The sequence below is a fragment of the Onychomys torridus genome, chromosome 15, assembly GCF_903995425.1.
Source record: "Onychomys torridus chromosome 15, mOncTor1.1, whole genome shotgun sequence".
In the NCBI taxonomy this organism is placed as follows: Eukaryota; Metazoa; Chordata; class Mammalia; order Rodentia; family Cricetidae; genus Onychomys; species Onychomys torridus.
In genome coordinates, this window is record NC_050457.1 from 15965114 (window position 1) to 15981801 (window position 16688).

The following is a 16688-nucleotide window of genomic DNA, read 5'->3' on the forward strand; positions in this document are numbered from 1 at the left end:
CATTCTGTTAACCCACTGACCAGTCCAGTCATGGACTGTTTATTAACTGAATCATCTCCTTCCATGACTGAATCTTTATGTCTTCTAGTTCCCATTCTGTCCTTCAACACTGTCATAGCCTGTCTTGTCCCAGAAGGTACCCTCATCCCTTTGGTGATAGCTCATTCAACTCACCTTGGCCTCTGTTTTGTTTTGTTTTTCTTCCAACATAAGTCCAAATGTATTCTTTGCTCTATCTTAATTCCCTTACATATGACAAAGAGTGGAAAGAGTAAAATAGAAATCAGGAAGAGGAGAATGCACCTAGGAAGGTGAATAGTCCCCATTAGTTCTTGATTAATCATTGTTACAACTACAAGTTCAAAGACAATTATGTAAGTAGTCCTTTTGAAGCACCAGCTAAGAACTTGACATTGAATTAATAATTTCTGTTCTCTTTCTAATCACTATGTATAAGTTTCCTCATTTATAAAGGGAATTGCACCTCCCCTCTCCATAAGAGTCCCAAAATTTGAGCTCGTCAGCAGAAGCAGTAAAGGTATTTAACTTTTTCCTTTCTCAGTATTATTAGTTATGTAACTGGTAACAAGCTCATTCTCAAATACTTTCTGTCCTTTCTGTGTTGTTCAAAACATGGAAGTTTTTCCCCATATACATTAACAGTCTGAACGCTGCTGCAGATTCTTCTAGTCATTTGTATATCCTGTCTAATATTTAAGACTGCCACTAAGTCTTGCCTGTGTTGACCTTGTCACCGTTGTCACCCATCCAGCTGGTGTTTGCACATTTCAAAATAAAGGGCAGAATAAGTATATGTCCCAAAATCCTCTCGTGTATCATTAGCCTGAATTCCGTGTTGCTCTTGCATGTTGTTGCGATAAGCGTTAATACAATGAGATGCAGAAGTCATAAGTGCACATTGGCTAAGTGTTGACAAAGACATACATTCACATAACTCAACCCTATTAAACCTCTAGAAAGTCCCTCATTCTCCATCCCAGGTAACCTTCACCACGTAACATCATGGACAACTACTGTTGAGATTTTTTTTCACTATATATACAATGAGATGTCACATACAGTTTTGTGAACCATTCGAGTATGAAATGTAGAGTGGATGGATGCTGGACATTGGCCATACATTCTAAGTACTTTGTGTTAAAAGAATTGGTTTTCAAGTCAGGTGGTGGTGGTGCATGATGCATGCCTTTAATCCCAGCACTCGGGAGGCAGAACTAGGCAGATCTCTATGAGTTCGAGGCCAGCCTGGTCTACAGAGCAAGATCCAGGACAGGTACCAAAACTACACAGAGAAACCCTGTCTGAAAAAAAAAACTGGTTTTCATAATTCATTTTGTACCGACTGCTTCCATATTTGACTAGGATGGACAGGATTTTACAATAATCATAATTCTTTTTTTTTTAAACCTCAGGGAACCACCACAAGGAGCTCATTTTCTTGCCAAAAGTCTGGACGATGCCTTAAAACTTATTGAACAACCAGAGTTAGCAAATAAAGTAGACATGGTTTGGATAGTTGGGGGAAGTTCTGTTTACAAGGTAAGTAGAGTTATGTGTAAGTAGAAAGGAATATCCTTCCCTGCTGCTAACCATGACCGCAGGAAGTAGCACATTACCCAGCTGTAAGCTAGACGAATTGTCGAAGTGAATTACTTGACAATGTCATATGAAATAAATACAAACATAAACATAAAATTTATACTTCATACCAGTCTATTCTCCTGTATTGATGTTTTCTATATATAACCATATATTTCTTTATGATGTTGTGACATATTTCATATATGCTTTAGTCATATTACCCCCCTACTGCCTCTTCTTCCCAAACACCCCTACCCCAACTCATCAACTCCCATCAATTATAATGCCTTTTTTAAATTGGCAAATAATCAGATTATCTGATACATGCATTTGTAGAGTGGATAAATTGAGATATATGACCTCGCTTATTTTTGATGATGAGAACACTTAAAATCAACTCCCAGCAATTTCAAGAGCACAGTAAGACATTGTCCCTAATCACAGTCACTGTGCAGCTCAGTAGATCCCTAGATCTTATTCTTCCTGTGTTCTTTGGCAAAGATCTTCCCACTTGCTAGTCATTTACAATTCAAAATACTGGTTGTTTCCAGTTTAAAGACCAGCCTACTTTCTTGAGCATCGTGCGTATATGACATGACTTTCTACTCCCCAGCTGTGCCCTGGGTGGGCTGCTGTGCCTTTGGCTCCAGGATAAATGCTGTACTGAGAAGAGCATGGGCTCTTGGTCTGCACATGCAATCAGATAGAAAGCCTGTCCTCAGCAACCTCCATGCAATGTGAGGGCAGAGGAGCATGGCATGGTTTCATATCCTAGTGGAAAATAGTGTGTGAAGCAGAAAATATGCTTTTCCTGGTGTCATTTGGTACCAACTGACTCCCAGTTTGTTTGGATATTCTTTGGAAAGATTAACATTTATGAGGAAGAAAAATCAGTTCTGCCCCTTTGGGGCATATGTTAATATATACATAGAAATGATTTGAAAAAGAAGAATTTCAGATTCCTAAGCTGATTATAAACACTCTGTGTCTCACATTCCTGTTTCTGTAGCGTTGTCTCATATTAAAATATATTCTGTAAACAGTAAGTGCTAAGTGCACTTATGTAATTAGATCTACATTAAGGACGTAAAGGCCTGCAGGTAGTGGTATCTGTGCTGCCCATGACCTTGGGCTATGGGGTGGGGCTGGGCAGAAGCATCGCCTCCTTTGTCGTGGGCGGAGCAAATACCACTACAGTCTCCCATGTTGTAGTACCTGTGGCCTGTCCTCCATGGCAGCTGGTAAAGTGGAGCATCACCATCTCATTTTCGTTCCGTCCATGGCTGCTTTTGCTGTAAGAGTAAGAAGCCTATGGCCCTGCCAGCCTGCAATGTGCACCATAGAGCCCTTTACTGAGAGCTCACCTGCTTTGATGAAGAACATCAGATGCAGCTGTGGTCCGTCAGCTTTCTGGTTTGGGCCACAGTGGGAACTAGTAGGTATTTATTTGGTTGCAGCAATGATAAAAATGATTTAACATAAGCTAAAATATTGAAATATTGCTAGTATTTGGAAATTAAGAAGAACAACTTGAAATTTTATATAGACAGAGTGTTTTTCCCCTCCTCTGTGTGTTTGAAGATCAGTGGTTACTAATGCTTTCTCAGATCTGCACTTAGGTATCATCCTTCCCTTTAAAAATATAAGGCATTTCTCCCAAGGCAACTCCTGAACATGGGGCCTGCCCTGGAGCATGGTTGATAAACACAGTGTCACTGTACTTTGTTGGTTATAAATTACAGAACTAATGTTAATTATGAGATTAACATTAATTATAACAAAAATAATGTAAATTAACATTATAGACACTGGTTGGAAAAGTCATGAACCGAAAAAGACTGAGTGCCGTTATTAGCAGTAAGAGGCAAGGGGAATCTCCTGCTAATGGGGGCATTTCTAGGTAAGGACAGAGTAATAAGGTATACTGGATGGGAGACATGGCTCTTACTACACAGTCCTGAGGACCAGGATTCAGATCCCAGCACACACAGAACAAGCAGGCCAGCCTGTAAACTCCCACAGTTCCAACTCTGAGTGAGTCCATACCCTCTCCTGGCCTATCCACATACAGGCCCATTTACCCACAATGGCACACAAATAAGTGAATGAGCAAATGAAGTATTTTAAAGAAATGGTGTCCCAAGTGTTCCCATGGTGTTTTCAACAGTGAAGATTTCACAAAAGTGTTTTCTTATTCAAGTGTACAGATGCAGACTTCTCTGGAAAAGCACGTAGGTAGTGAGGGGTGACGTCTTAAAAGAGCAAAGGACAACAGCCACACTGAATGCCTAAATTAAAAAAGAATTTTAATAAACTAAAGACCAGAATGCATTTTCATGATTACTAATTATGACTAGTCGCCATCCTCGACGTACCTGAAGCTTTAGAATAGAGGCTGTGTGTGGTCAGATTGAGGAGCTGGAGAGAAGCTCAGTGGTTAAGATGCTCGCTGCTTTCCAGAGACTGAACTTCAGTTTGCTGCAGCCACATCAGGTGCTCACAACCATCTGTAACTCCAGCTCTGCTGGCTCCCACAGGTACCTGTTCCCACACACAAAACCCATACAAAGACGCATACCATGTACACATAATTTAAAATGATACAAACAAGGGTGGGCAGTGGTGGCGCACACCTTAATCCCAGCACTTGAGAGGCAGAGTCAAGCAGATCTCTGTGGGTTCAAGACCAGCATGGTCTACAAAGTAAGTTCCAGGACAGGCTCCAAAGCTACAAAGAAACGCTGTCTCGAAAAATAATAATAATATAAACAAATATTTTTCAAAATATTTCATATATATTGTTTGAGAAACTGTAAGCATGGATTTAATGCCTAGTACAAACTTAACTGGCAAGAATCTTCTAGTCTCTTTGTCTTTCAACACGGGTCAAGGAGAGTGATACCTTCTGTTTTCTTTTAAAGGAAGCCATGAATAAGCCAGGCCATCTCAGACTCTTCGTGACAAGGATCATGCAAGAATTTGAAAGTGACACGTTTTTCCCAGACATTGATTTGGAGAAATATAAACTTCTCCCAGAGTAAGTACTACAATTATTAATTAGTCAGAAGCACTTTAGGAACTAATTACAGAAAAACGGGGGATCAGGTAAGGACAAAGTACAATGACATGTGTATGAAAATTAACACATCACGACAGAACCCATGACTTAAATAAAAAAAGGAAAAAGGATTACAGAGAAGAGTCACTTTTTCCAGATTTGATCTGAAGTAGCAAACGTGCTATATAGAAAGATACTTTTTTAATAATATTTTATTTACTTTTGGATTTGGATTTGTATCATATTCGTTACCCTCCCTCGCCTTCTTCCAGATCATGTTCTCTCTTTGAGAACAAAAACCAAAAGAACACAGTCTAGTCTGCACTGGCTGACTGACCATTCAGAACACAGGGCCTGCCCTGGAGTGTGGTTGATAAACACTGTTTAATTGCAGAAAACTAACTTTCCCTCTCCCGGTGGGTATCCGTTGCCGGTAGCTCCTTGGTGAAGGTGGGGTTTGTACCCACTCCCTACCCCTCATCTGGGGTTTCTCTGCCTTCAGCTTGTGCGGGTCCCGTGCATGTTGTCTCAACCACTGTGAGCTGACATGTGCATCTGCCCTGGCGTGTCTGGAAGACAGTTCCCTTGAAGTCACCACCACCTCTGGCTCTTACAGTCTTTTGGATCCTTTTCTGTGTAGATCACTGAGCCCTGAGGGAAGAAGTGTATGCAATACAGACATCAAATTTAGGGCTGAGTATCCCAGAGTCTCTTATTCTCTCTATGTTGACCAGTTGTGGGTTTCTGCTGCAAGAAGAAACTTCCCTGATGAGAGCTGAACATCCATGAGTGTATCTAATGGGTACAACCAATAAGTTATTGAGAGTAATTATATTGCTGTATGAGTTGAGAAGAATAATAAATAGTAGTAGGTTTTCCCCTAGGGCCAATGACCTATCTGGCTTCAGGTTCTTAGCCTTGTTGATAATGTCAGGTATGGGTTCCATCTCATGGAGTAAGTCTTAAATCAAAAAAAAAAAAAAAAGGCACCTGGGGGCAGTGGTGGCACATGCCTTTAATCCCAGCACTGGGGAGCCAGAGCCAGGCAGATCTTTGTGAGTTCGAAGCCAGCGTGGGCTACAGAGTGAGTTCCAGGAAAGACACAAAGCTACACGGAGAAACCCTGTCTCAAAAAACAAACAAACAAACAAAAACAGCAGTTGGTTGCTTACTCTGGTAACACTCATGCCACTATTGATACTGAACCATGTTGCTATTGTCGCTCACAGAGTTCCAAGTGGGTGAGACTGATGATTTCACTTCTCTTCTGGTAGCATGTGTATCACCTTCCAGCACTGTGAATGCTGGCCACTAGGAATGAACTTCTAGTTGAGTGCCAGCTAGATCTCTCCATGTTCTACGGCATAAGAATGTAGTGCCTTTTCTCACATGATGTATGTTCGTTTACTTTTATAATCGGAGGCTCAGCATAAACTACACACACAGATGAGTTACAGAGTTTGCCAATGTTCTGGTCTTTAAGAAAACTTTCTTCAGCTGCTGTTACACAGCTGTTTCTTCTGAACTGCAACGTGCCCTCCCCGAGGAAGGAGAAGTATTAGTGTAGGCTCTGCACAGCTGCTTTTTAGTCAGTCACCCACGCTCCTGAAGTCACACAAAAGAAATCACTAGTTCACCAAGCTAAACTTAGAGAGTCATTTCTTTGGTCTGTTGCCAGTGCCCTATCTGAAGTAGAAGTTTGTATCCCTAAAAAGATATGTTATAGCAACTTTAATGGACTTGGAAATGTTCCGGGTTTAATGGTTTGGGTGGCACCTGGCACAGCTGTCACTGGTTCTAGGGGAGTGAGGCCTGTCTGAAAGCTGTGTTGATTCTGCCTGCTGATGCTGCTGCCCATCCTGGAGACAGCTTCTTGACAAGCCCAGGGACTCTGGTGGAAACTGCAGCATGAGGGAGCCTCTCCCAAGAAACAGCCACACAGCAGCAGGAAGAGTGGTCCAGGAGCAGGAAACGTACGGGGAGTGCAGAGCCTGAGGCAAGGAGGAAGTGAGCATATTCTGTGATCCAGGAGAGGCCAGGGACATTGTCCCAGCTCCATGGCAAAGTCACTGGGGGGAACAAGGAGTCTGGGTTTGGGTGAAAGCTGAGGGGTCAGAGGTTAAAGTGGCCACGGTTGGGAAGTTGCAAAAGAAAAGCTAAGCTTGTGATTCCAGCAGGAAGCCCCCTGATTTGGAAACCTGGGAGCATTTTCATTTAAAAGCACTTTACACTGTTAGCTATAGAAGGCAAAAGAAAAAGTTACTTATATCAACACTTTTAGACCAGTTCTTAACACATTTCTCTAGATAGTCTCAACTGTGTCTAGTATGTGGTGGTATTGTGTTCCCCAAAATATTGTGCACCCTAATAAACTTATCTGGGGTCAGAGACAGAACAGCCACAATATTAAACATAGAGGTTAGGCGGTGGGACTCACACCTTTAATCCTAGCATTCCAGAGGCAGAAATCCCTCTGGATCTGTGAGTTCAAGGCCACATTGGAAACAACCAGGCATGTTGACACGTGCCTTTAATCTCAAGAAGCAAGCCTTTAATCCCAGGGAGTGATGGCATAAAGCAGAAAGATATATAAGGCGGGAAGACCAGAAACTAGAAGCATTTGACTGGTTAAGCTTTTAGGCTTCTAGCAGCAGTTCATCTGAGACCCATTCAGATGAGAACTCAGAGGCTTCCAGTCTGAGGAAATGGGGTCAGCTGAGGAATTGGCGAGGTGAGGTAGCTGTGGCTTGTTCTGCTTCTCTGATCTTCCAGCATTCACTCCAATAACTGGCCTCAGGTTTGTTCTCATTAATAAGACCATTTAAGATTCATGCTACATCTAGTGCCCCATGTTGGGCGCCAAATGTAGATGAACAGTCTTATTAAATAATAAACACAGAGCCAATTGCAGAGTTAAAAGTCCAAGAGGTCAGAGCAGTAGCTAAGAGCTAAAAACCCTTTTTTACCCTCACTGCCACTGCTGTCCTTCCCCTCAGCAAAGAGGCCTACTTCCTGTGTGTCTGTCCTTTTATTGACTTTCTGTTCTGCCTTCTCATTGGTTGTAAACCCAACCACATGACCTCCTCGTCACTGCCCATCTATACATAACTCCAGGTCTTCTAAGGTTGGTATTGAGATTAAAGGCGTGTGTCTCCATGCTGGCTGTATCTTTGAACACACAGAGATCTGCCTAGCTCTGCCGACCAAGTGCTGGAATTAAAGGTGTGCATCACCACCACCCAACTTCTGCTATAGCTTGCTATTAGCTCTGACCCCCAGGCAACTTCATTTATTAACATACAAGTAAAATTACATTTCAGTACAAATAAAAGACCATCATACTAGTAACTATCCCATGAGTGTGAATTTGTTTTTTACACATCCCCTAAAGAAACATTAACAACTTAGTCTAGATAAATGGATAGGTAAGCTTTAGAATAATAGTCTTATTACTTTATGGATTTACAGTCTTGGATCTCATAAATTCTATATTTAGTGATTTCCTTGGCCTCTTCATTCTAAAGTAAACAGGAAATCACACACCATCAGCAGCTTAACTCCAGGCTTTGCATAGGCTCCTGAAGTTTTAAAAGAAAACCATAGTCAGACATTTCATAAAATGTTTATCTGAAAATAACACCCTGTGTGTTTTCTACTTAAATTGTGAATTCTCACATTATGTGAATATAGGACTCAGCTCTCCCATAATTCCTTTCTCTCTCTCTCTCTCTCTCTCTCTTTTTTTCTACTAACAAGAACAGACTGCTATGTGATCAGCTTCATTCAAATACCATTCTAATGCTCACTGTTTTTAATCAGAATTTTTCCATGGTGTTAACCCTTAAGGATCCTTGACAAATGACACTGTGACTTTCCTGACTTTTAAAAAAGCAAACCAAGACCTTTGCTGGCACAGGCACATGTCATGACATCACCAGTTGAGGCTGAGTAACTCAGTGGTCTTGCTGTGTTTCCTTGTGTTCATAGATGGCCTTGATTGTAAATGCCAAAGTATTTTTCTGGACTCCCGTTCCTATCTCTTTGGTCTATGTGTGCCATTGTACTACTACTATATGGTTTTGTTTGGGTTTAGACTGGGTCTCATGTAGCCCAGGCTGGCCTGGAACTTACTGACTAGCCCAGTTTGACCACCTGCTTCCATTTCTCAGGGGTTGGAATTATACCTACCTCACTTGGCTTATTTGCATATAACCATCGTTAGTAATTTTTGCATATAACCATATAACCATCGCTTGTACTCAGGAGGCATAAACCTTTGAGCTTTGTTCCGTTTCAAGGTTGCTTTTGCTGTTCTGGGCCCCTTGGGTTTCCATTTGAATTTTATGATCAGTATGCCAGTTTCTGACAGGAAGCAATCTAGGATGCTCATAGGTATTGTATCTGGAGAGCACTGAAGAGGACAGTCTCCAAATACGGTGTTTGAAACCTTGAGCGTGTTGGAGCTTTTCACATAGGTAGATCTTTACTCTCGTCCAGTAAGTAATGCTTTACTGCACTCCGTATCTTGCACCCCTTCAAGTGTATTTATTCCTTTTGATGCTCTGGCTTTGTTTTCAGACTGTTCACTGCTGGTGTATAAAATGATGAGTCACTGTTTAGTGATCTGATGTCCTTCAACTTCTTAGTTAGAGCTTAATAGTTGTATATACTTGTTGATGGTTGTATAACATTCTTTAGAGCTAGAATTTCTAGCTCTAATTGTTAGTGCAGTCTCAGCACTGGGATAATGGAATAAAGATGAAAGTAAGAGCTGCCCTGTGTTAGGTCGACCGCAGCTCCTCTTCCTCCATTTGGTCTGATGTTCGTTATTTCTTTCTCTTGCCCAGTCATCTGGTCCAGAGCCTCCGGCAGGATGAACAGGAAATTAGAGCAAACATCCTACTGTCTTGTTCATGGTCCTAGTGGGAAAGCGTGGGACTTTATCACGATAAGGAAGGTGGTTTCTAGTTCAGTAAGTGCTTTGCTATTGAAGGGCTGTAGGATTTTGCTGCATGGTTCTTCTGAACCATTTGACACTATTAATACAGTATATTACATGATTGGGTTTCATAGTAAACTAATTCTCCACTTCTGAGGTCACTTCTGCTTGGTAATTATACGTGATATTTTTAATATGTTGGTAGAATCAGTTTGCTACCATTTTATTAAGGATTTTTGCATTTGTATCCCAAAGAGACATTTGTTGTGTGATTTTCTTTGTCATGTGTTCAGCCAGTCTTGGAATCGGATATGTTGACTTGCCAGGTGAGTTAGGAAGTTATGTCTCCTGTGCTTGCTTGGAAAAGCTGAGGAGTGTGTGCTGGTTCTTTCCTATCCCAGGAGTTTGTGGTGTGTGGACTGAGACGGGACAAGGCCATTGCTGTGACATGGATGTTCTAATCAACACTCCACAGGAACTAAACACCTGTTCCATCACAGCATTTGATAGCCACCTGTTCTCTGTGCTAACATCACAACAGCCTCCTTAAGGTGGAGTAGAGAGGATTCCCTAAGGCAGAGGTTCTCAACCTGCCTACTGCTGAGACCCTTTAATGCAGTTCCTCATATTGTGGTGACCCCCAACCATAAAGTTATTTACGTTGCTACTTCATAACTGTAAATTTGCTACTGTTATGAATCAGTGTAAATATCTGATATGCACATGGTTTTAGACGACCCCTGTAAAAGGATTGTTCAACCACCACAGGGGTTACAATCCACAGGGGAGACCTTAAGTAGGTTTGTCTTCCTTTCAGACTAGAAAAAAAAGGAAATGTCTGAACAGTAAGTGTCTTAGTTAGACTTTTGACTCCTGTGGTAGATGATGGCCAACAGCAACCCAGGGAAGAAAGGGTTCATTTTACCTTATACTTCCAGGTACCAGTCCATCATGAAAAGAAATCAGGGAAGGATCTGGAGGCAGGAACTAGTGTTGCCTACTGGCTTGCTCCTCAAGGCTTATCTGCCTGCTTTCTTATATGCCCCGGGGCCACCTGCCCATGAGTACCACCACCCACTGGATCCACTCATATTAAGTTATCACACAGGCTTGCCTACAGGCCAATCTGGTGGGGACGTTTTCTCAATTAAGATTCCTACCTCCCAGGTGGGGTACCCCACCTTGTGTTGACATAAAAACTAGCCAGCCAAGGGAGGACACTGTCTGAAAGATAGGGGCATTGATCAGTTCTGGGCCTTTGTCTCTGAGCCTCTATACACTGGGGAACTTCTTGTTTCTCCCTAATATCCAAAAATGAGCTCTAATATTCTCCACTCTCTTATTTTCCCATCATTCCCCAGGAAGTTTACATGTGTGGATTTAATTTGTATTTATGTTTTTAAAAAGTAAATGATCGCCGGGCCTTTAATCCCAGCACTCAGGAGGCAGAGCCAGGTGGATCTCTGTAAATCCAAGGCCAGCCTGAGCTACAGAGCAAGATCCAAGACAGGTACCAAACCTACACAGAGAAACCCTGTGTCGAAAAACCAAAAAGAAAAAAGAAAAGCAAATGATCAAATCCACACACCATTTTATCCATTCTAATTCCTCCTACACACCCAACCACTAGTTCCTCAGAATTTCGTGTTTTGTTTTGTTTTTTGTTATGTCTTTTTTTTTTTTTTTTTTTAACTCACTGAGTCCACTTAATGCAGCCAGTGTGTGCATGACTGTGGAGTCACTATTGGAGCATGGGTACCTCTCAGAGGCAAAATCCCAGAAGAAAAATGACTCTTCCTCTCCACATGGCCATTAGTGGTCAATAGCTCCTCAGCCAGGGATGGGGCACCTTGGCTTCCTCTCTCACCCAAGCTTAGACTTTGCCTGGCTAGATCTTGTAGAGGTCTAATGCAGCCAGTGTGAGCTCTTATGTGCCACAGCCCTCTCATGTCCAGAAACACAACTGTTCTGCAGCTGTCCACTAGTCTCTGTCTCTTCCATTCTTCCCAACCCCTTTTCCACAACCATCCTTGAGCCGTGTGTGCGTGTGTGTGTGTGTGTGTGTGTGTGTGTGTGCGCGCACGCGCGCGTGCGCGCGCATGTGGGGAGGGGTTATATGTTTGTGCATGTGTATGCATGTGTGTGATATACATTGAGGCCAGAGGACACCCTCAGGTGCCATCCTCAGCAGCACATCCTCTTTGAGACTGGTCTGCCCTTGCCTGGAATTCATTCAATTGCTTGATTGGCCAACAAACCCCCCCCAAGCTTCTCCTGTCTCTACCTCCACAGCATTGGAAATATACCCTTGCCACCACATCTGATATATATATATATATATATATATATATATATATATATATATATATATATATATATATATATATATTTTTTTTTTTTTCTTTTTGGTGGAGTCTCAGGCCTTCCTACTTGAGTGGCAAACTCTTTACCACTCATTTTGACCCCCATTGTCTCCATTAACTGAGTATATTACTCTTATGTTAATACAGCTTTTTGCTTTTTTTTTTTTTTTTTTTTTTTTTTGAGATAGGTTTCTCTGTGTAGCTTTGCACCTTTTCCTGGAACTCACTTGGTAGACCAGGCTGGCCTCGAACTCACAGAGATCCACCTGGCTCTGCCTCCCGAGTGCTGGGATTAAAGATGTGCCACCACTCCCCGGCAGTTTTTGCTTTTTTAATCACTACTATAATGAAGTAAAAATAAAAGCAAGACAGTGGCTCTCTTTCCTCTCTTCTTCCATACTCCCCCCTCGGCGCAGTCTCTCTCCCTGTCTCTGCCTCTCTCTCTCTCTCTCTCTCTCTCTCTCTCTCTCTCTCTCTCTCTCAATAAAGCTCTAGAAAGGTTAAAAACAAAAAAAAGCAAGACTGTGAGTGCAGAATGAATGGTGCCGCATCACTAGTCAGAGGCCTGAGAACCGGGTTCCTGTTCTCACAGCGGTGGTTTTCCCATGCCTTCTTGTCCTGTAAGTCCGCCTCTGCCATTGTTCTTCCACAGCACCGGTCAGGCCCAGCCCGCCTCATCCCTGGCGGGTCTGCTCTCATTGATCTTGCTTGGAAGAAATTTTTCTGCCTCAAATTTCATGAGGCCTCAACCAAACCAGCAGGTCCAAAAGTTTCATATCAGCAGTATTCTGTTTAATGAGCTCCAAAATAAATAAATAAGACAAAGGGGGGCCCTTAGAAGCTGTGCTAGCCCATGGTTTTCATCACTGTAGATTTAGAATGCCTGGGGCAAGCTAACTTTAGGAAAGGGATGTTTAGCTCACAGTTATGGAACCTCAAAGGCATGCTATAGGCTTCAGCCTTGCTGCTAGTGAAGGCCTTGTAGCAGGTGTTCCACAGTGACAGGCTTCCTAGAGGGAGCAATCATACTTGGAATCAGGGAGCAGAGAGAGAACTGGAGTCTCGTGTTCCCTTCTGAGGGCACACTTCCCATTAACCTAGGTCCCACGTAAAGGTCCACCACCACCTCCCACATCATCCAGGCTTTTAAAACATGCTGCTTTGGAAGACAAACTTCTTCCACACCACAACCAAGTTGGTAGTTGGTCCCAAAGCTAGGACCCATGCCCCTCATCAGTGAACACCATGGAGTAGATTTTAGGTGCACTGATGTTTTCTCTACTGACCCCTCTATCTCTTGACTTTCCAGGATGCAGGCATACTTGCCCAAAATCTCCAGGAGAGCCTGTGCTTCTGGTACAATACCCATTTTATTTTAGTTGGAGTTTGTTTGCTTAAGAACTGTTTCAACAATTCAGTTTGCCTCTGAGATCTCCTACCAAATCATCTCCAGATTGCTGTGGCCCTTCATTATTTCAAAGCTGCTGTTTATTGACTCGTAATGCTTGAAGATTCTAAATAGGAGGATGTGTGGGTAGAGCCTAACAATAAATAGTACACCAATTCCTGTGAGCCTTGAACTCTAAAGGCCAAGTCCTGGGCTGGGAAGATGGCTCAGTTGTTAAAAAGTACTAGCAATGTAAATGATTAGCAAATAGGAAGCGTTGGGAAAACATCTCTGGCCCCCACAAGAATGTGTACATAGACCACACACACCTGCACACATATGCACTTGCACACACAGTCCAAGTAGAGTTCTCAAGAAGAGTTTGTTTGACATTAAGCTGGGGCAGTGGTTCACTACTATAATCTCAGTATTCAGGAGCCTGCAAATTCAAAGCCAGCCTGAGATACAGAATAAGATCCTATCTCAAAACCAAGAAAGCCAGGTGGCAGTGGCGCACACCTTTAATCCCAGCACTCAGGAGGCAGAGCCAGGTGGATCTCTGTGAGTTCAAGGCCAGCCTGGTCTACAGACCGAGATCCAGGACAGTCACCAAAACTACAAAGAGAAACCCTGTCTCAAAAAAAACAAAAACAACAACAACAACAAAAAAAAAAAAAAAACCACAAGAAAGTTTAGAATTGTGATTGTAATTATAACCATTATTAAAAAGTCCAAAAGATACTAGAAGAAAAGAAATTAAATTTAAGGAGAGTTCAGTCTTAGTTTCACAGTAAAATTGCCATTAATACCATGACTCCCAAGTATACTCAGCTGGTCGTACGTAAGATTTTATTATTCTTGGCTTTAGAAAGAACCCTGTGGTGCTCTGCTTTTGTCTTAGTAACTGACAGTCTTGGTGCTGAATTTCACACACACACACACACACACACACACACACACACACACACACAATGCTCAAATGTGACTTTTTCCGACTTCATTCCAGCTATGATTTTCTGAAATCATAGTCGAAAATTGTCCTAGTAAAATCAGCTCTGAAGACGGAAGTCCTACAAAGGGTGACCAGCAGCTCTGAAGACCGAAGTCCTACAAAGGGTGACCAGCAGCACTAGAAAACGGTTGGCGAATAGGAGAGCTTCTTACTTTGACATAGGAATTTTTCCACATTATAACTAACGTCTGTAATTCCTCATCAGCACATGCTGTATCACAAGACATTTTAAAGTCTGCTGTAGCGCCCTTGCCAACAGTGAGTTTGGAGTCATACCTAACACTAGAAGGGAGCATTTGTGGAGCAGTGAGCATGTCAGACATCATGCTGCTCCAGGAAGAAGGTTTGACTGCCAGCCAAGCAGAGACATGTACACGGGGGAAGCAAATACGAAAATGGCAGCTGCTGGCCCCCTCTGTTATAGACTGGGGTGCAGTCTGCACGGCAGGAAGGCACTGCTGACATTGGAGGGACATGGGAATGCTCACTGGGAGACTGAGTGCCCAGAGGGTCCTGAGTTAGAGACCTAAGTAGGTGAGGGTCCAGCGATGCAGAAATCAAGGACACTGTGGCTCTAACAACGCAGTCACAGTTTGCCACTGGATGCAGCTTAGTAGAGCCATGTAGTGTCCATAAGTCAACAGAAACCAAGAATCTGCCAGATGCTGGGCACACAACTTCAATTTTTGGCTTTGGGAAGTTTTTGTTTGTTTCAGTTTGTTTTGTTTTCTTTGGAGGTGGGAGTTGTGACAGGGTTTCTCTGTGTAGCCCTGGCTGTCCCAAAACTCGCTCTGTAGACCAGGCTGGCCTTGAACTCAGAGGTCTGCCTGCCTCTGCCTTCCGAGTGCTGGGACTAAAGGCGTGCGCCACCACCCATCAACTTCAGTTTTAAGCAGCTGTAGATAAATTTGTTTTTCTTTTCTTAGAAATGTGATTTTAACTATAACTTGCAAAAAGTTCCTAAGGAATTGCCTAGTAGCTCATTGGTAGAGTGGAAAGATAGACGAGAAATAGAAAGGGGTTCATTTCTGAGGAAAAAAATATGAGTCAGAACTAAAGGATAATATATGGGGCTGTGCGTTTTCCAGCTTTCCACAGCTGGCTGGTTTCCTTCTGCTGCCATGTGCTGTGAACATGTGGATATTCACTCACCTCGGGAGTGGCCTGCCACTTTGAAGTGACCAAAGGCAGGAAAGCCTTTCTCACTTCACAGTATGGGTGCCCTTGCGTGAGAAGTCAGGGGAAATATGTTCTGCCTTCAGTGGATGTAGAACTAAGTCATGAACCTTCTTCTTTTCCAGATACCCAGGTGTCCTTTCTGAAGTCCAGGAGGAAGAGGGCATCAAGTATAAATTTGAAGTCTATGAAAAGAAAGACTAACAAGAAGGTGCTCACTGGCTGACTTGAAGCTCTCCTCTTTCCTCCTAAAGTTATTCCTTCTTACAAGACCATGGGACTTCTGTTGACTTTAGACCTATGAGTAATTCTTTCTTTGGGGGGCCAGTTGAGGGAAGTGTTTGTTTTGTGGTGCTGGAGCTGGAACCTGGGGCCCTATGCATGCTGGGCAAATGCTGTGCTACTAAGCCACACCACAGCCCCTGTATAACTCTATACAATATGTTTTCATTTCCATCAATCTAACCAGGTTATATTAAATATACTTTAAGAAACCCTGCTTTCTGTAAAGGTCTCAATGCCCCTCCCACGTGGACTCAAGTGGCTCCCTGGAAGATGCATAGGGTAGTGTGTGTACAAGAGAAAACCCCAAAGAGATAGAGCCCTTGAGAGCATGAGCTGATATGGGGGCTCATAGAGATAGGAGCTAGACAGATACGTCCAAATGGTGGAAATGGGTTTTTAAACAGCAGAGCTGGAACTCAGACTTTAAAAGAAAAGTAGATCAAAGTAGAGACTGAATTATTCTGTGCACATCACACTCTCGGCAAAGTTCTGTTCACTCAGACAGAAAATCAGTAAATTGAGTTCTCCATTGTGTTCCATGGAGAAGGGAGCAGGTGGGAGATTATGTAAGGTCTGAAACCCTGAACCTCTCCATTTCTCATCTTCAGTGAGATTCCAAGGGATGTTTCAGCGACAGAACAAGAATAGGCTGCTTTCTACAAAAAAAAAAAAAAAAAAAAAATTAACTACTAGCAAGCATAATAGCTGTTAAGAATTCAGAGATAATGAATTGAGAATGGATATTGCTTGAAATGAAAATTAATAAGTTAGAAACTAAACTTTACGAAAATGAAAAAAATGAGAATTAAAATGCCTTTCCTATCATCTCAGCAGGGTTTATATCATCAGGTCAAAAAAGATAGTAT

At 42.5% G+C, this 16688-nt stretch overlaps 1 protein-coding gene across 1 annotated transcript in view; it reads left to right on the forward strand.

Moving 5' to 3' along the window:
* Positions 1–16482, forward strand: part of Dhfr (dihydrofolate reductase) — a 28674-nt gene extending 12192 nt beyond the window's left edge. The window contains exons 4-6 of the mRNA XM_036206876.1: positions 1434–1560; positions 4524–4639; positions 15663–16482. Coding sequence (XP_036062769.1) covers positions 1434–1560; positions 4524–4639; positions 15663–15741 — 322 coding nt within the window. The 3' untranslated portion in view covers positions 15742–16482. The remainder of the gene's footprint in view (positions 1–1433; positions 1561–4523; positions 4640–15662) is intronic.
* Positions 16483–16688: the final 206 nt, after the last annotated feature.